The sequence below is a fragment of the Dendrobates tinctorius genome, unplaced genomic scaffold, assembly GCF_039654945.1.
Source record: "Dendrobates tinctorius isolate UK_male_01 unplaced genomic scaffold, ASM3965494v1 ptg000257l, whole genome shotgun sequence".
Taxonomy (NCBI): domain Eukaryota; kingdom Metazoa; phylum Chordata; class Amphibia; order Anura; family Dendrobatidae; genus Dendrobates; species Dendrobates tinctorius.
Window position 1 is genome coordinate 598,412 of NW_027361924.1, and position 13,385 is coordinate 611,796.

At 41.6% G+C, this 13,385-nt stretch overlaps 1 protein-coding gene across 1 annotated transcript; it reads left to right on the forward strand.

Moving 5' to 3' along the window:
• Nucleotides 1–1,261: 1,261 nt before the first annotated feature.
• LOC141069093 (NADPH oxidase organizer 1-like) lies at nt 1,262–8,362 on the forward strand. The gene is made up of 8 exons (XM_073558409.1): nt 1,262–1,383; nt 1,731–1,811; nt 2,348–2,423; nt 3,903–4,083; nt 5,347–5,537; nt 5,733–5,840; nt 6,265–6,382; nt 6,859–8,362. Exons 1-8 carry the CDS (start codon nt 1,312–1,314, stop codon nt 7,355–7,357), a joined length of 1,326 nt encoding a protein of 441 aa, XP_073414510.1. The 5' UTR covers nt 1,262–1,311; the 3' UTR covers nt 7,358–8,362.
• The last annotated feature ends 5,023 nt before the right edge of the window (nt 8,363–13,385 follow it).

Sequence of the window (13,385 nt, forward strand, 5' to 3'; positions counted from 1 at the left end):
GATACCCTTGATTAAGAGTTCAGCCAACTATTTGGGACATAGAGAGAGGAAAAGGCTTGAGAGAAAGCATTTTAGGCCAATAACGCTCTCCGAGCTCTGAACTTGCAGCTAAACAAGCATAAGTGTCAGAGAGAAAGAATAAATCTCTGAAAAAAATGAGAATTTCCCTTGATATATAGTCAAGCAAGATATTTAGAGTATAGAGAGAGGGAAAGGCTTGAGTGATAGCATGTCACCTGTATTACGCTCTGAACTGGCAGCTGAACAATCAGTCATGTCAGAGAAAGCAAATCTTGAAAAAAAAGCCATAATACTGTTGATTAAGAGTTTGGTACCATATTTTTGGGGCATGGAGAGATGGAAAGACTTGAGAGAAAGCGTGTTACCTGGATAACGCTCACTGAGCTCTGAATTTGGCATGTCAGAGAAAACAATCTTAAAAAGGATGGCGTAATCCCGAGAGATGAACAAATCAATTCATAATGTGCTGAATTTGTTACAAATTTCCCATAAAATTTGGACTCACCAAAGTTAAAACTTTTCAAGATTTTTAATCTAGCAAACTGGTGGCCAGAACAATCCAAAGCTCAGAGCGAGCATAATGGGGACTGGGCGGGGAACTGTCCTTCCCAGACTTCTATTTATTTTACTTTGGGGTTTGGAGAGACATTTTCGGTGCACATTCAATTTGGACCAAATTTTATTCAAACCAAATCAAAACTCTGGGCTCATTTGAGTAAATCTGAATTAATTTTGAGACATTCGCTAATGACTAGTAATCACAATTATAAAGAATCAAGCAGGGAATGGCAAGAAGGAAGTGCTTGTGAGAAAGCATGTCACCTGGTAACGCTCACTGAGCTCTGAACTTGCAGCAGAACAAGAAGACATGTCAGAGAAACTAATTCTTGATAAAGAGGAGTAATCCAGAAATCGGTGTGTTTATAATGGCTTATTACCACCCACACTTTTTTTCCCCTTAATATTTGGAATAATGAATTTATATAACTAAGTAACTTTCTTATTACAGAGTGCCGGTGCGCTCTACTATGCCAGGAATGTATTTGAGCTCTACATACAGTATCTATCAGCCTGATTTCAGTCGTTAGACACCTGTGTAGACAGGAAGGACAGAGTACAATTTTTTTTTGTTTCCCAGAAAGGACAAGACATGATTTTATGAGTCATCAGTAAAAGTAACCAGACCCGCCTTCGTGATTGGACAGAAGGGCAGAACCCAACCCTGTTCTTCTGGCTATACATGAGCTATGTCTGCCTTGTACAGACTTTAGTTTTGGCATCTACACAAAGATGAAGGAAAGTAGCAGCCGGCATCCCGTCAATGTTGAAGCCATTGGATTAATGCAGCATGGCAATCATAAGGTGAGACCCGGGATGTTATACACAGTATTATCGTCCAGAGTGTGAGACGGGTAATATAATTGTGATATACAAAACTTGGAATCACAGTTAATAAGTTTATTTTGCCTTTTCATATTTGTGATACATTATTACTAGATGTTGCAATTCCTTTTTATATTTAGGTTATGTATATAAATCATTTATATAACGTAGCCATAGAAAGAAAATATTTTCTGGTGTCAGCAGGAAATTTTTTTTTATGATTTTTCAGGACTTTTTGGGGTTATAGAATCGCAAAATATCAGCATAAAAAAAGTTTAATATTAAGTAATTTAGCTCTATTTTTCGCCTGCCTTCTGCTCTTCCAGACATACATGTTTTCAGTTTCATGGTCCGACCACAACAAGGTCCTGATCTACAGAACATTTCGAGAATTTAAGAAATTCCAGGTAAGGTGAATATAAGGATAAGCATTGAAAAACATTTTTTTTTTAGAGGAAGAAATTTGTAAAACAAAAAACAGTAATTTATCATTTTTTTAATAATTTGCTGTGTGGTATAAAATGCGTGCAAATGTTATTCTGTAGATCGTTACCAAATGTATTAACTTATTTTACATTTTATTAGTTTAGAACAATTGAAAAATGAAATATTTGTTATTCTGAAAGCTGTGTCTTTTTATTGTTGCTTTTTTTATTGTTTTAATTTTGGGGAAAAAATAGGTTTTGTTTTTCTTTTTTGATCTTTTTGAACATTTTATTGCATTTTTTAACAATTTTTTACAGCTTTTTTTTAAATGTTTGTAGTTCACGTTGAAGACTTCATTGTTCAACAGCTTCATTAAAATACTGCAGTCCTTACATATTACAGTGTGTTATGCCTGTCAGCTTAAAATGCACGTATTCAAATATGAAAATTCACTTTAAGATTAGCGGAAAAGGCATACTCCTACTGAATGATAAAACCTGTTGTCTTTTGTACTTAGAGAGATCTTAAGAAAAAATTCCCATTAGAAGCTGGAGCCCTAAATAAGACAGAAAGAACACTGCCCAAACTGAAAGGTGAGAACAAAAATGATACATTATTTAATTTATTTTATGATAAATTAACATGTAGATCAATAATAAAATTTTAGCTGCTTGCAGTCACCAACAGAGGGAGCTCATGAGCTTACTTTATATTGTGTATGCATTGAACTGTATGATAATACAGTCTGCAGTAAGCTCCTGAGCTCCCCCTAGTGGTGACTGCAGACAGACAAAATGTATCATGCAACTTTATGACAGTGCATGGGATTCAGAGCTTATGTCCGTCACACCGGTTAAGGGATACCGAGCACAATCAGCATTGCTGTTATACGCACTGTTACTGAAACAAGGATTGTGTAATTTATGGCTCCATGACAAATTTAGAGTTGATGAAAATGGCACACAGAGAAAGAAAAAAAAATGGAGTAAAAATAGTTTTAAAAAATGCTAATAATAGTTCCTAAAAGAAGTTCCAAAAATCCGTAGTTTGTAACATCTATGTGCATTACATCATCATAGGCTTAAAGGGGATTTCCACTTTTGGAAAAATCGGATCAGAAAATAGTAAAAAAAAATTGAAATTTTAAAATTAAAGTTACAGCAAAATATTCAGGATTGAGAGTCCTCAGTAGTTGATACCTTTTAATGGCTAACCGAAAAGATGGTAACACATTGCAAGCTTTCGAGACTACTCAGGTCTCTTCATCAGGCTAGACTAATACAAAATCTGAAGTCACATATTTATGCACAATACAGCCTAGAAAAAATGCAATAGATAAGACAAGTGACGTGAAGCAGAACTATCAATATGGGAGAGGGAGAAACATAAATATAAACATTGGACCAGTTCATAGATAAGGAGTCTGGATGTTTTATGGTCCTCTGATTGGGGTCTAGTTCTGTGTTGCCCCGCAAGGTTTTAAAAGGAAATTCCTTAATTGATGTAAAAAGACATAAATCCATGCGACACATTCATTCCAGCACTGAGAGTGTCAAAGTTCGTCATATGTCTTTTTACATCAATTAAGGAATTTCCTTTTAAAACCTTGCGGGGCAACACAGAACTAGACCCCAATCAGAGGACCATAAAACATCCAGACTCCTTATCTATGAACTGGTCCAATGTTTATATTTATGTTTCTCCCTCTCCCATATTGATAGTTCTGCTTCACGTCACTTGTCTTATCTATTGCATTTTTTCTAGGCTGTATTGTGCATAAATATGTGACTTCAGATTTTGTATTAGTCTAGCCTGATGAGACCTGAGTAGTCTCGAAATCTTGCAATGTATTACCATCTTTTCGGTTAGCCATTAAAAGGTATCAACTACTGAGGACTCTCAATCCTGAATATTTTTCTATCTACTGGCTAACACGGTACAAAGATATACATCTTTCCAGTTACAGCAAAGGATTTTGAAGAACCTGTCATTATCAACTGTCACCACTAGGTGGCAGCATGGTTCTAAAAATGGAATCTCTTTCTAGATTTGATTTTTTTTTTTCTTTTCAGATGCTCCCAGGACTGTACCGAAGAGGAACGCCTCCAAGAAGTTTTTAGAAAGACTACGGCTCCTAGAGGCCTATTCACATTCTTTGCTGAAACTGGATGCCAAGATTTCACAGAGCGATATTGTGGTTCAGTTTTTCACTCTACAACACAGCGACCTGAAGCCGTCATTCCCTGAAGACAGGTGAAGATCTGCCCAGACTTCATATATAATGCTCAGATTATAAAGAGTCCTCCATAGCTCACATTATTATAAAGATATGGTGCCCTGAAATGGATTTAGTCCCTTAGATGCTGCAATCATTTGTGATCATGGCAGCTAACCGGTTAGAGGGAGGAGCCTCCCTGCTGAAGGAGGAGCTTTTCTGATGAAGGAGGAGCCTTACTGGTGAAGGAGGAGCTCTCATGCTGAAGGAGGAGCTTCCCTGCTGAAGGAGGAGCCTTACTGCTGAAGGAGGAGCATCCCTGCTTAAGGAGGAGCTTCCCTGTTGAAGGAGGAGCTTCCCTGCTGAAGGAGGAGCCTTTCTGATGAAGGAGGAGCCTCCCTGCTGAAGGAGGAGACTTTCTGCTGAAGGAGGAGCCTTACTGCTGGAGGAGATTACCTGCTGAAGGAGGAGCTTTTCTGATGAAGGAGGAGCTTCCCTGCTGAAGGAGGAGCCTTTCTGATGAAGGAGGAGCTTCCCTGCTGAAAGAGGAGCCTTACTACTGAAGGAGGAGCTTCCCTGCTGAAGGAGGAGCCTTACTACTGAAGGAGGAGCTTCCCTGCTGAAAGAGGAGCCTTACTACTGAAGGAGGAGCTTCCCTGCTGAAAGAGGAGCCTTACTACTGAAGGAGGAGCTTCCCTGCTGAAAGAGGAGCCTTACTACTGAAGGAGGAGCTTCCCTGCTGAAGGAGGAGCCTTACTGGTGAAGGAGGAGCTTCCCTGCTGAAAGAGGAGCCTTACTACTGAAGGAGGAGCTTCCCTGCTGAAGGAGGAGCCTTACTGGTGAAGGAGGAGCTTCCCTGCTGAAAGAGGAGCCTTACTACTGAAGGAGGAGCTTCCCTGCTGAAGGAGGAGCCTTACTGGTGAAGGAGGAGCTCTCATGCTGAAGGAGGAGCCTTACTACTGAAGGAGGAGCTTCCCTGCTGAAGGAGGAGCCTTACTGGTGAAGGAGGAGCTCTCATGCTGAAGTAGGAGCTTCCTTGCTAAAGGAGAAGCCCCCCTCTTTTTATGAATAAAACAAAAAAAAACAAAACAGAAAAAATAAAATCTTTTTACTTTTTTAAAATCCTTCCAAGGTCCAAAATAAGGGGAGGGGTGCTGTCAATATGCCATAAGTATCCCAAATGGGAACACCCCTTTAACAGGTTAATACGCCTGAAGATCCATCTATGTAATAGGCCTCATATCTGCATGTCAGGATCCAGAATCTTGGACTGAATCTTAGCATTGCATCTTTTCTTTCAGCCTCGTCATAATGCCGTCAGAGAAAAAAGAGGAGACTCGGATCGTCTCACCTCACCCCCCCGATATCTCCGCTCCTCTCATATGCTCCAAATACATGTGTATGGCCGACTATGAGACAGCGGATCTGAGGGACCGGACATTCAGAGTGAAGCGATATGAATTCCTTGATGTTCTGCTTAAGGAGAACACAGGTACATGAGCAGGTGCTGTGTTTTGCTGAAATAGCGCCACTTTCGTCAACAGGCGGTGACTGGTATTGTAGCTCAGTTCCAATTCAAGACTGATCTCATACACCCACTTATAAGCTAAATTATTTGTGATTGTGTGTCCGCCTAGTGGTCATGGAAGTGAATTGCAAATATGTAAATTATCACTTATAATTGCAGGCTGGTGGCTAGTAGAGAACGAAGACCGACAATTAGCCTGGTTTCCAGCACCTTATTTGCAAGATCACAGAAAAACAGAAGAATTCGACATTGCCAAAGAATGCCAAGGTATGTTGACTATGACACTCATTTTTTTAGTCCTCAACTGAAGTTATCATATTATTGTCAGAAATTCGTATTCAAAATTATCTATCCTATTCTGCTGGAGCCAAATGGCACTAATCTTTTCATGCTATCTCAGCAGCCACCACTAGAGAGAGCACACTGCATACTGTATTATTATTGAGTTTTATGTATAATCTGTATGCAGTGAGCTCCCTCTGGTGGTGGCTGCAGGTGTAGTGAATGTTATTTATTAAATCTATGCAGGAGATTTGAAGCTCTGTGTCAGAACACAAAAATTCTGACCACTTTAAAGATATATTCAGATTCAGTTAAGATATTTGCAAAAAATAAAGCATTTAAGGGTGTATACCAAGAGTGGTCTGGGTCCTGACTTTCTCTGACATTGATTTTCTCCATTCTTGAACAGGTACCTTGTGCGTGGTGATAAAAGGTTATGAGGCTCAGAATTTTGATGAACTTTCTGTGGGGATCGGCGTTGTGGTGGAAGTCTTGAGAAAATCAGATTCTGGCTGGTGGCTCATCAGGTGACGATTTCTTTTAGGCATTTTAGGGTGTTTAACTTCACTTTTTTCTGTTTAATGGTGAAATAGCAATGGAGGAGGATCTGTTACATACTAGATATAGTCACCAGTGGCAGGTGGAAAGGATTAAGGGGTTTATCCCATAAACAACATATATAATCGGATAGGTGATAGATGTCTGATCGCTGGAGATCCAACCGCTGATCGTAAGGGATGCCCCAGGGTCTCACTGTGATTGGAGCAGGACACAGCATGTGCGGCCGCTGCTCTATTCATCGCTATAGAAACGGTGGTCGCACATGCTCAGTAACACCTCATTCATACAGCAGAAGGAATAACCATGGGGAACATCTCCCCCCCAGTTACTACAATGAAATCAAGCTACAATACAAGACACCACCCATGTAAAGGTGTGGTGCCGTTTCAAGAAGATTTTCTAGACCTGTCCAAGTTATAAAATTGTACATTTATGTCCACAGATACAACAAAAGAACCGGCTTCATCCCATCCCTTTACCTAAAGCCGTACTCCAACCCATGCGAAAAGTTCCATCATATCCTCGGCAGAGAGCACCTTGTTTCCACACCCAATCTGCATGAAGACAGGTGGTTTGGAGATGCGTATTCTTTTCTATCCTTCCAACCATCGATAGACGAGCAGAGGCAAAGCGATAGAGGAAGGTTGCAGTCATTGGGGAACTCGTCACTGGAGTCTGAAGCCAGATCTGACTTGGACTCGGATATAGAGAGTGTGTCAGGAAGTAATCTTAGACGTAGCTCCTCCAATAGTGGCGTCTCTTTCCTGAGCACCTCCGATACCTCACTGTCCACTACATCATCAGTGTACGGCCTGCCCAAAATCCCCACAAGACCCAAACCAGAGGAGATCCTACAGAAATGCAGCACGGTCACCAAGAATAAAGTGCGAAGGTCACTAGTGAGTATGGGGTCAATAGACGTCAACATGACCCAGCTTTAGGTCATAATGGTGAAGATGTGGATGATAGGAGTCATTTTTATTTTTCATACTGACAGTGTGATCCTAATTATCCATCAGTTCCCATTAAGGAAAATTTTCCTAAAAAGAACATAAATATACATAGCGGTAAGGCTATAGATGTAGTAGAATTTTTTCTACCTAAAATATTAGATTTTTTAAGGAGTAACCATCATTTTAACTTTTTTTTTCACAAATCAGCAGTACACATGAAAATGAGAACGTTTGGAATATATCTTATTAGATATATCCATTTCTATCTCCTTCTGGGCTGAACTTTCATTCTCAAAATTCTCAATTCACTGGTAAAATCTGTCTTTAAAGTTTGGAGATGGCCGTTGGTGCTCATAAAATTCTATGGCGTAGCAAGGGGCTGAATGTCTGTCTGCCTCTAGCTCCTCCCTCCTCCATAGAATTTTAAAGCCATCAACTGCCATCACCTATCTCAGTATTGGGAAAGTCTGTCTTCACTGAATACAGATTTTACCCATGAATAGTAAATGAGAGATCAGTCCAGGAGGAGAAAGAAGCAGATTTATTTGATAAAATTTATTACAAAGTTCCTTTGTACTATAGAGTTATAAAATAAAAGTTAACACGATAGATCCACTTTAAGTAGTGGATAATGTGTAGGAATCATGTAAAGGTTCAAATCCTGGTTCCAAAATGGCGGGTGGCCACCTGGTCAGTAAATCCCGGGGATCGTTTGGAGATCTCAATCTACTGAGAATGATTAGCTTTGCCTTTTGAGGCTGGATTCAAGATTATGCCTATGGCAGTGGTTTCCAACTTCTGTCAAACTACAACTCTCAGCACAGCAAGAAAGTCACAAGTTGGAGACCACTGTCCTAAGGCTTCGAAAAGGCCTAACTAGCCAGTCTTCAAGGAAAGAGGGAAACATATACATGTAGGAGGCGCAGGTTGTATATTCTGTGCTGTTTTTATTACTTTGGCATATTTTCTGTTTTAGTGATGCTTTTCAATAAAGGATGATGAAAATTTTAGAAGTTGGATTTTATTGACTCATCGTAAAGAGAACATGGGGCCCTGGGCATGACCAGTGTGTGGCCCCTTAGCTTTTCAATGGCTAATTTGACAAGGACCACCTCCATACTGAATTATGACCACATCCAATAGTAGTTGTGAGCCATATAGCTTAATCGCAATTTAGGACAATAATTTTTTATCGCTGTAGATCCTCCCATATTGTAGGGAGAAGGGGGGGCATGGCATAATTGGCGATCCACTAAGTTGTTGGGTTTTGGCACCCACAAAAATAGGAAATAGAATTGGTATCCAACCTAAACCATTTTTATGAACCCTAGGACAATTGTTGACCCTTTTTTTTTGCTCACAATGCAGTTACTGTAAAGAGGCGAGCCTGTCACCTAGTCTTAAAAGGTGAGGATGGAACTGACCATAAATAAGCCCTTGATTATGGATCATCCTCTTCTGTCTTCCTACCATCTATGTGAAGTGGTCGCTAATGATATACCCATCTTTTCCAGACTCTCTAGTGGTAAAGTGGCCTTGTTATAAAGTGTTTCACCCCCTAAGAAGTAGGGATCATATAAAAGGAAATGTGACTACAAAATCAGACTACACAGGGTTCTTTTGTAGTCTGTTACCATGGAGACACATATGTCTGCCTAGGAGCAGTTTACTCAAAACAGGAGGACACTATTAATCAAAATTTTAGGTTAAATTTTTATGTTTGTTTTTATTATAGGTTTATTGAGATAAAAAAAAGAAAGACCCTCCTTTTGCCACTCTTAAAGGGGCCATAGCAATATTTTTTAGTCTATATTCTGCTAACGAATGAACCTGTATACAGTACATAGTCTAGTTTCAGGATAGCCCAGTCTTTGAAGTCTTGTGTGTATAACCCTCACTGCAATCCTCCATTAATCCCGTCCTAGTCTCTTCTCTTTTCTTGTAAATCATGTAGAGGTACAAACATTTTTGTAAGGGAGGGACAGGACTGTAGTCGTGACCAGAATTACTGTTATTATATTCATGTCCAGTCCTTCCCCTACAGGGAAATGTACTCTTCTCTTCAGCACACCTGCATCTCCAGGATCAGCTTCCTCTGGGCACTTCCCAGGCAATAACAGTCCCTCTTCCAGGCGACCCCGAGCAATGGAGACACAGTGCGAGTCAACTTTAACACTTTCGTCACTGAGTATTTCACACGTTACATCCACAGTAGGTACATGGTGACATTTGCTTGTTTCCTCATCTTTCCCTTGTTGGCTGGCTGTTACTTCTGTGCAGTACACGCCCGGACCGAACTGTCCTAGACTGCTCCCCAATTCCTTCCCAGCCTAACCTCGCTATGATGACAATTCCATCTGCCTGTTTCACCCCAGACTCGAAATCGTCAGTCACCAGGTTCGGTTGCCTCTGGTAAAGCATCCGGTCCGACTGTACCGATCTCGTCAAAGCTCCAACTTCCTTAATTTCCTCAGTCCAACCGACTCCTGCCCTAAAAGCATTGGCCCAGGTGACAAGTCCCCACATATTTCCGTTTCTGTACTGGCCCACTGCTGTCACACACAGTGGCCGTGGGTAACGTGGGCTGCAACACTTGAACGTTGCGTGGCTGCCAAGCTGGCCTATAGCCCATGTGGACACTAGGGCACCCTAACTGAACTTTCCCTAACTGTACTTACACAACAGGTACATTATAGTATACAATAATATAACACAGAAATGCAAGGCAATATGTTACAACTTTCTGCACAATGGTAACACATACATGTCAGACTAGCAATAATACATCATTGAATGTAGCAGCATAGCTGGCGTTAATCATAAGCATTATAACTTAGCAGTTAGCACTATATACACGACTAGCTGAAGAGCCCGGCGCTGCCCGGGCATAGTAACTAACTGTGGTTAGTTATAGAAAATTATAATTATCCTCCATCCCATAGTCCCGTGCCCATATGCCCATCATACATATCCACCATCCCATAGTCCCCTGCCCATATACCCATCACACATCCTCCATCCCATAGTCCCATGCCCATATACCCATCATACATATCCTCCATCCCATAGTCGAGTGCACATATACCCATCACACATCCTCCATCCCATAGTCCTGTGCCCATATACCCATCACACAGCCTCCATCCCATAGTCCCGTGCCCATATACCCATCACACATCCTCCATCCCATAGTTGAGTGCCCATATACCTATCACACATCCTTCATCTCATAGTCCCGTGCCCATATACCCGTCATACATATCCTCCATGCCATAGTCCTGTGCCCATATACCCATCACACAGCCTCCATCCCATAGTCCCGTGCCCATATACCCATCACACATCCTCCATCCCATAGTCCCATGCCCATATACCCATCACACAGCCTCCATCCCAAAGTCCCGTGCCCATATACCCATCACACTTCCTCCATCCCATAGTCCCATGCCCATATACCCATCACACATCCTCCATCCCATAGTCCCATGCCCATATACCCATCACACAGCCTCCATCCCATAGTCTCGTGCCCATATACCCATCACACTTCCTCCATCCCATAGTCCCCTGCCCATATACCCATCACACATCCTCCATCCCATAGTCCCATGCCCATATACCCATCACACATCCTCCATCCCATAGTCCCGTGCCCATATACCCATCACACATCCTTCATCTCATAGTCCCGTGCCCATATACCCGTCATACATATCCTCCATCCCATAGTCGAGTGCCCATATACCCATCACACAGCCTCCATCCCATAGTCCCGTGCCCATATATCCATCACACATCCTCCATCCCATAGTCCCATGCCCATATACCCATCACACATCCTTCATCTCATAATCCCGTGCCCATATACCCGTCATACATATCCTCCATCCCATAGTCGAGTGCCCATATACCCATCATACAGCCTCCATCCCATAGTCCCGTGCCCATATACCTATCACACATCCTCCATCCCATAGTCCCTTGCCCATATACCCATCACACATCCTTCATCTCATAGTCCCGTGCCCATATACCCATCATACATATCCTCCATGCCATAGTCCCGTGCCCATATACCCATCACACATCCTCCATCCCATAGTCAACCATTATGATATCATAATGAGGGGCGGGGCTTGCAACCTATGATGACATCAGCGTCGCCATGGCAACCATTATGACATCATAATGAGGGGCGGGGCTTGATACACACACACACTTTTTCCCCATTATGTAGATAGGGGCAAAATTGTTTGGTGTATTGGAACGCGCGGGGTTAAAAATTTCGCCTCACAACATAGCCTAGGACACTCTCGGGGTTGAGACGTGTGACTGTGCCAAATTTTGTGGCTGTAGGTGCGACGGTGCGGATGCCAATCCTGGACATACACACATGCATACATACATACATACACACATACATACACACATACATACACACATACATACATACACACATACAGACACACTTGAGCTTTATATATTAGATAACATAGGAGAGGCAATCTGAGGAAGGGAGGCAAGAAAGACATCATATCTCACTCCCTTAAATAACAGCTTATAATAATATTGTGCTCATGATATAAAGACTTTAGATGTGGCACGGTGTCAGTCATTTATTATAACACAATTATGGTTGCGGGCAGAAACAAGGAAGAAGTAAACACAATTAGCGCAAATTATAAAATACCGTACATATTGAAAAAAAAGGGGCTATCTGCAGTTGTGGGATCGAGACATCCCACCCCTCCATCCTCAAACAGGGGGGCCAAGGTCCAATACCACACCTTGTAAGAAATGAATTTATTTGGTAATGTGAACCTTTCACTGGATTTTTTTTGAAATTTCAACTACTGGTAGTCCCTCTAATTGCCGCTGCTCCTTTGATTTGGAAACAGTTTTTCTTTTTCAGCTGCGACCCTGCGTTCCAAAGTTATTCTCCTCCGAAAAAAAACCTGCAAACTTTCTCTTCAACCAATTGGGCGGGTACCACACAACTTCTAGGTGGGTGTTTGTTTTTCCTCCTCAATCAAAGCACGGCCACACTAACGTCTGTGATATATACCCACTAGGGGAAGGGAAAACCTGCACCATTATTCCTGGTGGGGGGGAGGCATAAATCTGGAATGGAGGGGCACAGGAAAAAAAGAAAAACTGTTCCAGAATGAGTGGATTGGCACCAATGAGAGGAAATACTTTGCAAACGCACATTTGGATAAGATGTCAATAAATTCAAGATCTATAGGTCTATGTACACACTAATAATCACCCAGAAGAGTAGCATAATACATGAACTTGGCATAAAACTCTCTTTTTTGGCGTCCCGACTAGGTGTCTGGAACATAACCTATATAGCCTTCAAAGGGATCACATTCTGCATGGTATGTGATGCCTGTGAACCACCAACACCCTGACACTCCTGTATTTCTTTTTTCTCGCTGACACTCCTAATTTTGCAAATAGTCCACTTGGCAGCATGCAGATACCCTGACAAACTTGTATATTGTACAACATTTTTGCTTGATTAACAACTATTTCCTCTTCTCTGGGATCTGAGATAGCATTCACAATTACACAATGTCCCAAAGGGCATTTCTAGCTGAGAATCAATTAGGTTAAGCAATACAAGGATTTTCAGCAACACTGGACAGAAGATGCCATGCAAAAAGTCAAATTTGGCCTCAAAAATCTAAATTGTAGGTCCCCAACCCTCATCCTGGATAAGAGGCTCCATTAGATAATTTACTCACTATGAACTAACCATTTACCATTAATATGTGTTTTTGGAGCAGGACTGATATTTAACCCTGCGCTGCTGTATTATTTGGACGCATTTTGACACTGTTTTTGGCAGCATAGTAGTAGTGCTATTCCACGTGCTTTTCACTTCTGCGCCTGTATCTTGTTCGCCGCACCGCAAAGTCATGACGTGTCTTACGCCACGTGGTCACGGAGCCAAGAGACATCCAGGGTGCCAGGCTGAGGATATAGAAGGAGTTAGTGGAAAACCGCTGGA

Coding starts and splice junctions, on each gene's coding strand:
- LOC141069093 (XM_073558409.1), top strand. CDS start 1,312: ATGAAGGAAAGTAGCAGCCGGCATCCCGTCAATGTTGAAGCCATTGGA. Junction 5,841..6,264: donor CATTGCCAAAGAATGCCAAG/GTATGTTGACTA, acceptor ATTCTTGAACAG/GTACCTTGTGCGTGGTGATA. Junction 6,383..6,858: donor TCTGGCTGGTGGCTCATCAG/GTGACGATTTCT, acceptor TTATGTCCACAG/ATACAACAAAAGAACCGGCT.